This window comes from Rana temporaria, chromosome 1, assembly GCF_905171775.1.
Source record: "Rana temporaria chromosome 1, aRanTem1.1, whole genome shotgun sequence".
NCBI classification, from domain to species: Eukaryota; Metazoa; Chordata; class Amphibia; order Anura; family Ranidae; genus Rana; species Rana temporaria.
Window position 1 is genome coordinate 625942455 of NC_053489.1, and position 13304 is coordinate 625955758.

The 13304-nt window shown below is 37.6% G+C and overlaps 1 protein-coding gene across 1 annotated transcript; it reads left to right on the top strand.

The window, feature by feature from the left end:
• The first annotated feature begins 865 nt into the window (after positions 1-865).
• Positions 866-12780, top strand: HMX1 (H6 family homeobox 1). The gene is made up of 2 exons (XM_040335358.1): positions 866-1622; positions 12032-12780. The coding sequence occupies exons 1-2, from the start codon at positions 1331-1333 to the stop codon at positions 12589-12591; spliced, it is 852 nt and encodes a 283-aa protein (XP_040191292.1). The 5' UTR covers positions 866-1330; the 3' UTR covers positions 12592-12780.
• The last annotated feature ends 524 nt before the right edge of the window (positions 12781-13304 follow it).

The following is a 13304-nucleotide window of genomic DNA, read 5'->3' on the forward strand; positions in this document are numbered from 1 at the left end:
AGTATGGCCGTCGTTCCCGCGTTTGTTTTGAATTTTTTATTTTTTTTGCGTAAGTCGTCCGTGAATCAGGATGGACGTAATTCACGTCTATGTTAGAAAAAATGACGTCCTTGCGACTTCATTTAGCGCAATGCACGGCGGGAAATTTAGGGCCGGCGCTTGCGCAGTTCATTCGGCGCGGGGACGCGCTTAATTTAAATGAAACACGCCCCCTAATCGCCGAAACCGCCGTAACTTATGGCGCAAAATCTTTATGGATTCGAACTAAAGCCGGGTAAGTTACGGCGGCGTCGCGTATCTCTGATACGCTGCGCGGGTGCAGATCTCGTGGACCTGCCCCAAGCTTTGTAAATCTACCCCTTTCTGTTTGTGTTTGAGGCTTGTAAATTGCAAATTTTCAATGAAAATATTTGAAGAAAAAATTAGAATATATATATATATATATATATATATATATATATATATATATATATATATATATATATATGATGTGTGTATATATATATATATATATATATATATATATATATATATATATATATATATATATATATATTTATATAATGCATATCTATATATCTATATATATATATATATATATATTATTTTTTTGTTATTATTATTATTTATTTATTTTATTTTTTATTGGATATTTGTATGGGTTACTGCAACGAGTGTATAAAATGGGTCCATTAGTGCCCCCCTACACCTGCCCTGTGGGGTCACCTCCTCCTGCCATGCTCTCCTCCCCCTCTTTCTCTCTCCACGTCTTTCTTTTTTCCCTTTTCTGTCCTTTAACCTCATTGCCTCTCCTCCCCTTTCCTCTCCTTTATCTCCCCTCCCTGTCAGCTCTCCTGGGAATTCCAGCCCCCTCCCTCTCCTCCCTCTCCCTCTCCCTCTCTCCTGCAGTTTGATTTGCCTCCCTAATTGACCTAAATAAAGCTCCTGAGTGACAAGGCACTTCTAGGGCCCCCAGGCACTGCACACTACTAAGCAGAGAAGTGAGCTCAGCTCATCCTCCTCCTGATCTCCAGCAATTCTCCTTCTTCTCTCCCCTTCAATAATCCAATTTGCTGATCATTCTCGTCCAATCGGAGAAATTCTGCACAGCGGTTAGCTGGCCTGACATTTTTATTTGCTTTCTGATCGTCTTTTTATGTGTGTGTGGGAGAGCAGCGCTGCTCGGAGGAGATGACTGCTCAACATCTGCTACTACTACACCATCATCATCGCTCCCCATAGAAGGCGGCGGCGGTGAGCGCTGTGCCTGGGCAGTGGGCACCAACCTCCTCCACCTATACCTACCTCACTCCTTCTCCACCCATCCACCATGCCCGATGACTCCACCGACACCCAGACCTCTACCCCGGCCAGGGTCTCCTCCTTCTTCATCGAGAATCTGCTGGGCACCGGGGCCAAGGACAGCAAGAAGCGGGCCAGCCCGGAGGATGGGCACCCGGGGCAGACTAATGGAGTGCCAATCAGCCATCTGAGCTCGGTGTGCTGCCAGCTCTCCCCCTACAACTACAACCCCCAACATGGCATCTACCCACTGCGGGAGAACACCATGGAGTGGTACAGGAGGGCGCAGGCCACCTACATAGGCTGCACCAGTCCGGAAAGTAAGTGTCAGCTCCTGGACCCAATATTCTCATTAGTCTTTATTATTATTAGTGCTCATCGACCTGCTCCATGCATGAATCTTTTATGTTTCCTTCCGACTTCCTCCTAGCAAAATACGTCCTGAGGATAATAAATTGTGCTGCCATGGCATCATGTCACATAGATAGATAGATAGATAGATAGATAGATAGATAGATAGATAGATAGATAGATAGATAGATAGATAGATAGATAGATAGATAGATAGATAGATTGTATGTGTTGTACACTATCTAACCTAGACATATATAGATATAGATATAACATACATAAATACATGCATATATACATACATGAAAGATAGATCGATAGATAAAAAGATAGATAGAATGTATGTGTGTGTTGTATACTATATAACCTATATATATATATATATATATATATATATATATATATATATATATATATATATATATATATATATATATATATATATATATGTGACATACATGCATACATATATACATACAAGATAGATAGATAGATAGATAGATAGATAGATAGATAGATAGATAGATAGATAGATAGATAGATAGATTGTATGTGTGTGTTGTCTAACCTAGATATATATAGATATAACATACATAAATACATGCATATATACATATATTGAAAGATAGATCGATAGATAAAAAGATAGATAGAATGTATGTGTGTGTTGTATACTATATAACCTATATATATATATATATATATATATATATATATATATATATATATATATATATATATATATATAGATGTAACATACAAAAATGCATACATATATACATACAAGATAGATAGATTGATCGATAGGTAGATAGATAGATAGATAGATAGATAGTATGTTGTATACTACATAACACACACACACACACACACACACACACACACACATATATATATATATATATATATATATATATATATATATATATATATATATATATATATATATATATATATATATATATATATATATATATATATACATGTATATACATGTATATATGTATGTAGATGTAACATACCTAACTACATACATATATACATACATGAAAGATAGATAGATTGTATGTGTGTGTTGTATACTATATAATCGAAATGTATATAGATATATATGTAACATACAAAAAATACATACATGCATATACGTACATGAAAGATAGATAGATCATAGGCAGATACATATAACATACATACGTTGATGAAAGTTACATAGAATTAGATGTCTGAGGTATGTATATATATTTTTTTTCTCTTTTTTTTTGCAATATTAGGAAAAATATATTTTAACATTTGGTCCCTTGTTTATTATAATATTTGGACCCATCACCATCTTTTATCTCTCATTATTTACTGTATATATACTTAAAATATACTTGTTCATAAAATATTTAAGAAACACCAGTTATTTATATATAAAACTTAAAATATACTTGTTCACAAAATATTTTAAAAGCACCAGTTATTTATATATTAATAATGTTGTTGCTGCTGTCGTTGTAACTATTATTATTTTTTATTAGTTCATTACTTCATTTGTTGCTAATACCGTTAAATATTAGGATTTGCCCACTAGAAGTTTTCTTTATATAAAAATAAATAAATTCTATCCAGTCTGTGTTCATTTCCACTCAGGCATGTAATTATTTTCATATCAAATTTAGATTACCAGCAGACGTGGCTGTTTTGAAATAATAAAAAAATCATGTAAAGAATAATTGAACAAAGACCATTTTATTTTGGTTTGGGGTTTACGTTTTTAGAAAATACTGATGTGGAATGCTTTTTTCGATACATACAATATTATGGTAGGTACAGTAAAAGCATAACAGCAAAAAAGAATAATGATATTTTTACTGACTGCCACTACTATTAACTACTACTACTATTATTGCTATAAATAATAATATAGTAGTAGGAAAGCAGTAATATATTAAAACAAAATAATATTAGTAGTACAAATATACACGTAAACAATATAATAATAATACTAATAACAACAATACTTTTGCTACTACTAATAATATTAAACAAAATAATTATAACAACAATAATAACAATACTTCTGCTACTACTACTACTACTACTACTACTACTACTAATAATAATAATAATAATAATAATAATAATAATAATAATAATAATAATAACCTATTAAAACAATATAATAAAAGCAATAGCCTTTCTATTCTTAGTTTGCTATGCAATGTAGCCCCTTCTTACATGAAGCTATGTAGTGTCATGTGCCCCAGGCTCCACACACATGGGTTGGGGTCCCAGGTACCCCTAGTTTTTGCCCTGTGTGTAGAATTATTCTGACAGTACTGATGGCCCAGCCTAGGCCCATTATCCTCCATACACCGACAGCTCACATACACATTCATCCTGCGAACAATTGTCTGTGCAGCAAGCAGGGAAATCTTCGGAGTGCAATGAACATTGATTGAGTCTGGAAAGGTCTCATTCTCACAGTAACTACTAATAAACAGATACATATTACCGGAGGATAAGTAGTCTTAAAGGACTCTAAGCGGATTGACTTTTGATCCCAAAGTCGATGATTTTATATTGTCGATTTTTGCATAGACTTGCTAAATAAACTAGGAGCAGAGAACGCTGTATAATTAGACTACGAGGTCTCCTATGATAAATCACACGATAAATGTATAATTCTAGAAGCAGAAAACACCTTTCTAAACCCATTACTAGAAATAATAAGATGACATATGAGGATGTATTACGGCAAATGTATATGTGAAAAAATTACAACTAATTTGTACTTATTAACTATTTGTAATTTGTACTTATTGTTTTCAATCGGATATATTTATCAATTTCTTCTTTCTATTTACACATACAGTATTCTCTATAACTACTGTCATACTAACAAAAGAAACAATAGAAAAGCAGGGAGGATTATTATACATCACACAGAGGGTATTTCATTAACAGAAAAATTGCTAAATAAGCTATGAAACACAGTAATCAAACAATGATACATTTTTATTTAGATTATATATTTAAAATGGTACACCTAATTAAACCAGCGTGTTCATTGGCTTTCCAAGAGGTCACATAGTCTGGACAGAACTCAACTACCCTGGAGGTCTAAGCCCCGCCTACTTTCTCTAGCTAGAACCACATCATTCACATATATAACAAACCATGGTGAATTTTTAATTAAAAGGAAGTATTTTGTTAAGACAAGGCATAACTGACTATACTAGTGGAAAAAAAAAAAAAATTCTAGCAGCCTGCATGTGATTTTCTTTGTGCTACTTTCTGCTTTCTGAATTATAGAATATTGTCATTAGAAATTTAAAAGGTGTGCTGTGCATGGTGGGAATGAATTACAAAGAGAGTCATATTTTTAGCTAGCCCAGTTAAGGTGGGTGTCCTAGAAATAGCCCTGCAGGGTTGGACTGGGGAGGGGGAGGGGGAGGATTGTCTTTTTCTGATTGGGTGCTTGAATCCATAAACAAAGTATATATATATATATATATATATATATATAGATAGATAGATAGATAGATAGATAGATAGATAGATAGATAGATATAAATATATATATATATATATATACATATATATATATATATATATATATATATATATATATATATATATATATATATATATATATATATATATATATATTCTATCTTATATATAGATCTATCTGTGTATCTATCTATCTATATATATATATATATATATATATATATATATATATATATATATATATATAATATATACAGGCATACCCCACTTTTAAGTACACAATGGGGTTTATTTACTAAAGCTGGAAAGCGCAAAATCAGGCTCACTTCTGCACAGAAACCAATGAGCTTCCAGGTTTTATTGCCAGGCTTAATTGAACAAGCTGGGATTAGAAGCTCATTGGTTTCTATGCAGAAGTGAGCCTGATTTTGCGCTTTCCAGCTTTAGTAAATAAACCCCATTGTGTACTTAAAAGTGAGGTATGCCTGTATATTCTATCTTATATATAGATCTATATATATATATATATATATATATATATATATATATATATATATATATATATATATAGATATAGATATATATATATATATATATATATATATATATATATATATATATATATATATATATATATAAAATTAAAAATTATTATAATTATAAATTATTATAATATAAATTAGTTATAAATGCTATCTATCTATCTATCTATCTATCTATCTATCTATCTATCTATCTATATATATATATATATATATATATATATATATATATATATATATATATAAATAGATAGATAGATAGAGATAGATCGATAGATAGATAGATAGATATATAGATAGATAGATAGATAGATAAATAGACAGATAGAATATATATCTCTCTATCTATATAGATTTATATATATATATATATATATATATATATATATATATATATATATATAAAGAGAGAGAGAGAGATCTATAGATATAGTTATATATATATATATATATATATATATATATATATATATATATATAGATAGATAGATAGATAGATAGATAGATAGATAGATAGATAGATAGATAGATAGATAGATAGATAGCATTTATAACTAATTTATATTATAATTTATAATTTATAATTATAATAATTTTTAATTTTATATATATATATAACATTTTTCTCCCTGTTTATTTTTTTGGGATGAGGGAAGGAAGTTTAGGGCATTATTTCACATATAATTTTAGAAAACGCTTACTGTAACTTCTATTTCCATCACTGTGGTAATATAAAAAATAAATAAAAAAAACTGGAGCAAAAGCTGTTCAAGACAAGCAATTATAGCAATTTTAGAATAATAAAAGAAGGGGGTGGATTGGTTATTGTAACTGCTCCACTTTTCTCTTGATGGTTTCATGTTTTTTTATGTTTTTTTTTTTTTTTTACCCCTTTCATACAAAGTTCCTTTAGCTCTATAACATCTGGACAGGCATTGTATTTTAAGCTGTAATAATAATTCACCTGTCTGCAGCATTTGTAAGTGTCCTGTGTTGTAGAGTAATTATGGGGAGCTCAAAGTAATAGTAATTATCTTAGAAGGGACTGGGAGTGCTGTACATGCATTCTTCACTCCATTATTAGTTAAATCTACTATTTTGGAAGGCAAGAAAATAATCTTCAGTTTTCACTTTCCTACAGTCATATGAGCAGCAGGTGAAGTCTGATTTCCAGGGTTTGTAGGTCTCTGCACTTTGCCTCTGCTCACCTTAAAGAGGAACTCTGCCAAGTACTCATTTTACATTGGCCCTTTAACCTCAAAACATAATTTTTTTCCTTTTTAATAAAAAGAATAGCTGATCTTTATGGGCTTCTCTTGTCATTCACATGTGGGGGGGGGGGGGAACTGTGCATGACTGTTCAGCACCCCATCTGTTAATGGTGAAATGCAGAATGCTCACTGACTCTCAATGGTTTTAATATGAGACAGGCACAGTTATTACATTGTGCTAGGTGCCTGGTTTAGCAGAGTAGATTCTCCGCTTATTAACAGCCCCCCACCTTTCTCAGTCTCTGAAGCTGAAACAAAATTGTTAAAGGGGTTCAACAATTGTACAATTAAAGGGCCAGGAGCATAAAACAGGTGTAAAAATACTTATTCACAGTTATGGGGCAGATCCTCAAAGAAATTACGCCGGCGTATCTGTTGATACGCCGCGTAATTTCAAATTTTGCTCATCGTATCTTTGTTTTGGTATCCACCAAACAAGATACGACGGCATCTGTGTTAGATCCGACAGGCGTACGCCTTAGTACGCCGTCAGATCTAAGATGCAATTTTCCGGCGGCTGCTAGGTGGCGTTTCCGTCGTATTCCGCGTCGAGTATGCAAATTAGCTATTTCCGAAGATCCACGAACATACGAGCGGCCGTCGCATTCTTTTACGTCGCTTCCGTACGGCTTTTTCCGGCGTATAGTTAAAGCTGCTATATGGTGGCGTACTCAATGTTAAGTATGGCCGTCGTTCCCGTGTCTAATTTAAAAAATGTTACGTCGTTTGCGTAAGTCGTCCGTGAATGGGGCTGGACGCCATTTACGTTCACGTCAAAACCAAAGACGTTTTTGCGACGTCATTTAGCGGGAAATTTTAGGGACAGCGCATGCGCAGTTCGTTTAGCGCGGGGACGCGCTTCATTTAACCACTTCCATACCAGGTACTTACGCAGCTTCCCGCCCAAGCCAATTTTCAGCTTTCAGCACTGTCGCACTTTAAATGGCAATTGCGCGGTCATACAACACTGTACCCAAACAAAATTGGCGTCCTTTTTTCCCCACAAATAGAGCTTTCTTTTGGTGGTATTTGATCACCTCTGCGATTTTTTTTTTTTGCGCAACAACTAAAAAAAGGCTGAAAATTTGGAAAAAAAATTACATTTTTATTTTTTTCTGTTAATTTTTTTGTAAATAAGTTTTCTCTTTCAATTACGGGCACTGATATGGCGGCACTAATGGGCACCGATGAGATGGCACTGATGGACATCGATGAGGTAGTACTGACGGGCACAGATGAGGTGGCACTGATTGGCGGCGCTGGTATGCGACACTGATGGGCACTCATAGGCGGCACTGATGGGCACACATAGGTGGCACTGATGGGCACACATAGGCGGCACTGATGGGCACACATAGGCGGCACTGATGGGCACACATAGGCGGCACTGATGGGCACTCATGGGCGGCACTGGGCACTCATAGGCGGCACAGATGGGCACTCATGGGCAGCACTGATGGATACTTATGGGTGGCACAGATGGGCACTGATAGGTGGGCACTGGGCATGGATGGGCACTGTGGGGTGGCACTGATGGACACTGGGGTGGCACTGATGGACACTGGGGTGGCGCTGATGGACACTGGGGTGGCAGCACTGATTTTTGCCAGGTTGCCAGTCAGTGCCCATTTGTGGGCACTGACTGGCATCTTTTTTCTTTTTTTTAATGCTTTTTTTTTTATATTTTTTTTAGACTTTTTTTTTTTTGCTGGCTTTTTTTTTTTTTTTTGCCCACCCTGGTGCTCCAGGGTGGTCATCCCTGGTGGTCCAGTGTGGCGATCCGAGGGGGGGGCTGCGCTGATAAACAATCAGCGCGAACCCCCCCTGTCAGGAGAGCCGCCGATCGGCTCTCCTCTACTCGCGTCTGTCAGACGCGAGTGAGGAAGAGCCATCGACGGCTCTTCCTGTTTACATCGTGATCAGCCGTGGTTGGACACGGCTGATCACGTGGTAAAGAGTCTCCGCCGGAGGCTCTTTACCGAGATCGGAGATGCAGGGTGTCAGACTGACACCCCGCATCACCGATCGCCGCGATGCGCGCCCCCACGGGCGCGCGCGGCATGAAATCCTGCAGGACGTTCTAGAACGTCCTGTCAGGATTTCATAACCACTTCCCGGACGTAAATCGGCTATAGGCCGGGCGGGAAGTGGTTAAATGAAACACGCCCCCTACCCGCCGCATTTGAATTCCGCGCCCTTAAGCCGCGAGAGATACACTACGCCGCCGTAACTTACAGCATGAATTCGTTGATGATTCAAACCAAAGCCAAGTAGGTTACGGCGGCATAGCGTATCTTAGATACGCTGCGCCGGTGCAGATCTTTGTGGATCTGCCCCTATGTATGGAGAAGTCCAGCATTCTCAGAAATTGTTTACTTTTAAATGCTCACTGGGGTTAGTAAAGAGGTTGAGGCTGTACTACTTCAATAAATCAATCATGTGCTAGCTAAAATTATTTTTTACATTTTTTCCCCCCTCCCACAACATTGGCTAATGAAAGTAAATATATTTTCCCCTTATTTACTATCATTCACCACTAAATGGAAAGTCTTTATAGTAAGTAACGCTAATGTGTTGTCCTGAATAGTTTGTACTGCTAGTTCACAGCCATTTTGGGCTCATGGAGACATCATATCGATTGATTTACAAGAGACTGTTCACTTAGCAAAGTGAATGTTAACTTTTAAAAGCGAATGTTTACTGCATAATTAGTCGGGTAAAGCTTTGTTCACTTCAATCAGCAAATCGTTTAATAGCAAAAAACAGATTTCTATTTGTTCTTGCATACTATTTTGTATTCTTAAAGCGGAGTTCCGCTGAATTATTATAATTTTTTTTTTTAAAAGTCAGCAGCTACAATTACTGCAGATGCTGACTTTTAAAATATGGACACTTACCTGCCCAGGTTGCCCGCCATGTTGGCACCCAACGCTGGTTTGTCCCTCGGCTCTCGGCTGGAGGTGCTGCCATCTTTGGTAAGGGAATCAGGAAGTGAAGCCTTTCCGCTTCACTTCCTGGTTCCCTGCTGCGCATGTGGAACTCACGTTGCGTGATCCCACTGGTCCCTGCGGTCTTCTGGGACCCGTGTGTCTCTCAGAAGACAGCAGGGGGGTCGGGGGAGGCGCTGGAAGTGGGGTAGATAGCGGTGGGTGGCTCAGCTATCTATGCCCAGAAGTGGGAGCAAAATACCTGTATTATCTGCTCTCCCCTTCCCCCTGAAAGGTGCCAAATGTGACACCAGAGGGGGGGGGGAATTCCGAAAAGAGGAAGTTCCATTCTTGGGTAGAACTCCGCTTTATGTAATCACATCTTAACCTTATTCACTAATAAATATTCACGCTTTGTGAAAAGCCACTGCTTCATTAGTAATTCAAGTCCATAGAGGTTGATTTACTAAAACTGGGGAGTCTTTTTCAGCTGTGCATGGTAGCCAATTAGCTTCTAACTTCAGCTTGTTCATTTGCAAAGGCACAGGATTTTTTTTATCTTCATGCATTCTATAAAAAAAAACTTCTGTATGCAGCAGCCCTGCCAGCCCCCCTAATACTTACCTGAGCCCCCTCTTGATCCAGGGATGTCCACGAGAGCCTTGGCTCTCCAGGTACTCGGACTCCTGTTTGGCCTTTGGCAGCAGCAGGAGCCATTGGCTTCCACTGCTGTCAATCACAGCCAGTAAGTCAATCAGGAGATGGAGGGGGCAGGGCCGAGCCGCAGCTCTTTGTTTAAATAGACACACAGAGCTGCGGCTCCAGAGCACGTATGCTTGGGTGCCCCAACAGCAAGCATTTGACTAGAGGGAGGGGCCTTGAGCATCAGCATGGGACCTGAGAAGAGGAGGATCCAGGCTGTTCTGTGCAAAACTGCTGCACAGGGCAGGTAAGTATAACATGTTTGTTATTTTAGAAAAAAAAAAACAACACTTTAACCCTCCTGGCGGTATTCCCGAGCGTGACTCGGGGTGGATTTTTTTGTGCTAAAATCGGTATCCCAGAGTCACGCTTGGGGTAGCTATGCAGAGCCTGCAGCGCGCGCTGGCTTACCTTGTTCCTGGATCCAGCGATGCCACCGCTGTGTGAGCGAGCGGGACCTCTGGATCTCTGTTCCCTGCGACGTTACGACGCACGGGGGGCGGAGATCGGCGCCAAATTCAAAAAAGTAAACAAACACATTACATACAGTATACTGTAATCTTATAGATTACAGTACTGTATGTAAAAAATACACACCCCCCTTGTCCCTAGTGGTCTGCCCAGTGCCCTACATGTACTTTTGTATAATAAAAACTGTTCTTTCTGCCTGCAAACTGTAGATGTCCATAGCAACCAGAAGTGTCCCTTTATGTCAAAAATGGTTTTAGATCAGCTAGAAAACAGCGATAATAAATTATAATCACTTGCAGAATTGTGCGATAGCGATTTGTGGGGAAATTCGTCATAAAAAAAATAATAATAGTTACAGCAACAATTCTGCAACTGAGCAAATTTCAGTGATTTTGAGTTGATTACATTATTGAATAATTTTTATTAGAATTATATTATTATTTGTTATAATTATTTATAATTATTTATTATATTATAATTTATAATTTTGTTTTTAAAAAAAATTCATACCCGGGATGCTTATTAGACTCTTGTTTGGTCAGATTTAAGTGAGTTATTCCTAAGAATTACAGGCCTACAGTATAAAACGCCAAATTTCCTTGCAAATAATGGTACCGCTTTCAGCACCTTTTTTCTGAAATAATCATACCGCCAGGGAGGTTAATATCTGTTATAGAGGTTTGCTAAAAAAAAATTAAAGCTGATTGGTTTCTATGCAGAGCTGCACCAGATTTTGCACTCTCCAGTTTTAGTAAATCAACTCCACAGTGTCAATTGACAGTCTATGAAATAACTTGGCAGTAAGTCGATGGGTTTATACGTTTCTTCATCTATATTTTATCAATTTTTTTTTAATTGAATATATCCTCCAACATTATAGAAACAGTTTGTAATTTCTATTTATTGTACCAAGAATCTTGATTGTAGTTTTTTTATTAATGTCTCTCACCTTCTCTTTCTCATGCAGCAAGTGACAGAGATTCTCCTGAGATCTCAGAAGGTGCAGAGAGACACTACAGTAGAGGATATAGGAAACATAGCAGTGATGCCTCTGAAGACAAGAGAGAGGACTTCCCCTGCAAGGAGGAGGAGAAAGCTGAGCAGGACTCAGACCAGAGGTCATCCCGCAAGAAGAAGACCCGCACTGTGTTCAGCAGGAGCCAGGTCTTTCAGCTGGAGTCCACCTTTGACATGAAGAGGTACTTAAGCAGCTCTGAACGAGCCGGCCTGGCGGCCTCCCTCCATCTCACAGAGACACAAGTAAAAATCTGGTTTCAGAACCGCAGGAACAAATGGAAACGGCAACTGGCCGCTGACCTGGAGGCTGCCAACATCTCCCACACAACCCAAAGGATAGTCAGGGTGCCCATACTGTACCATGAGAACTCTGCTGCCACTTCCTTGGGTTTCAGCTTGCCACACATCTCCCCACCTTTGGTAGGCTTCTCCAGCTCTGTTAACTATCCCCTGACCACCTTTCCAAACTCAGTACCCTTTATAAGATCACAGATGACTGGACTGGTCTGAGAACTCTGCATCCCTAATGGGACTTTTTGCCTACCTGTTTTGTATGAACTGCATATCTTTATTTACGGCATACTTGATTTTCTTGCATTTCAACTAAAAACGTGCAATAGCTTTGACTTGGGAGTCACTGCAAACAATACAACAACATGATGGCGCAAATAAACCTTTCTTTTTGTACTTCCAAAGAAATTCTTGTAGGGTTTTTTTTGTGCTTTTTTTAAATTGTGTTATGATGTTGGTCTAATTTAGGAAGAATGAACCAAATAAAGTCAACCAAAGCACTAGTACTACCCCCATGTAGTACTTGTGGTAGGAAAAAAAATCCTGGATGGCCACACACCGTTGAAGGCATCTTTATTGATATCTTGTGTAGCAAGTAAAATCCAATACGTTATGTTACAGAAAACAGGAAAAGCTGCTGACGCATTTCACACTGTATGAAGGTGCTTAATCATGAGCTATAATTAAGCACCTTCATACGGTGTGAAACGCGTCAGTTGCTTTTCCTGTTTTCTGTAACATGAATTGACTGTATTGGATTTCATTTGCTACTCAAGATATCAATGAACAACCTTTTTGGCACCGGGGACCAGCTGCATGGAAGAAAATGTTGCCAAGGCCCGGTTGGGGGAAGGTTGGGGATGGCACGCGGGGGGTAAGCGATTTTTCGCGGACAATTTGTCAGCGCATTATTTCTATTATTACATTGTAGT

Excerpts from the sequence above, each read along its gene's own strand:
- HMX1 (XM_040335358.1), top strand. The coding sequence starts at position 1,331 with ATGCCCGATGACTCCACCGACACCCAGACCTCTACCCCGGCCAGGGTC. Across the intron at positions 1,623-12,031 it reads AGGCTGCACCAGTCCGGAAA|CAAGTGACAGAGATTCTCCT; the intron begins GTAAGTGTCAGC and ends TTTCTCATGCAG.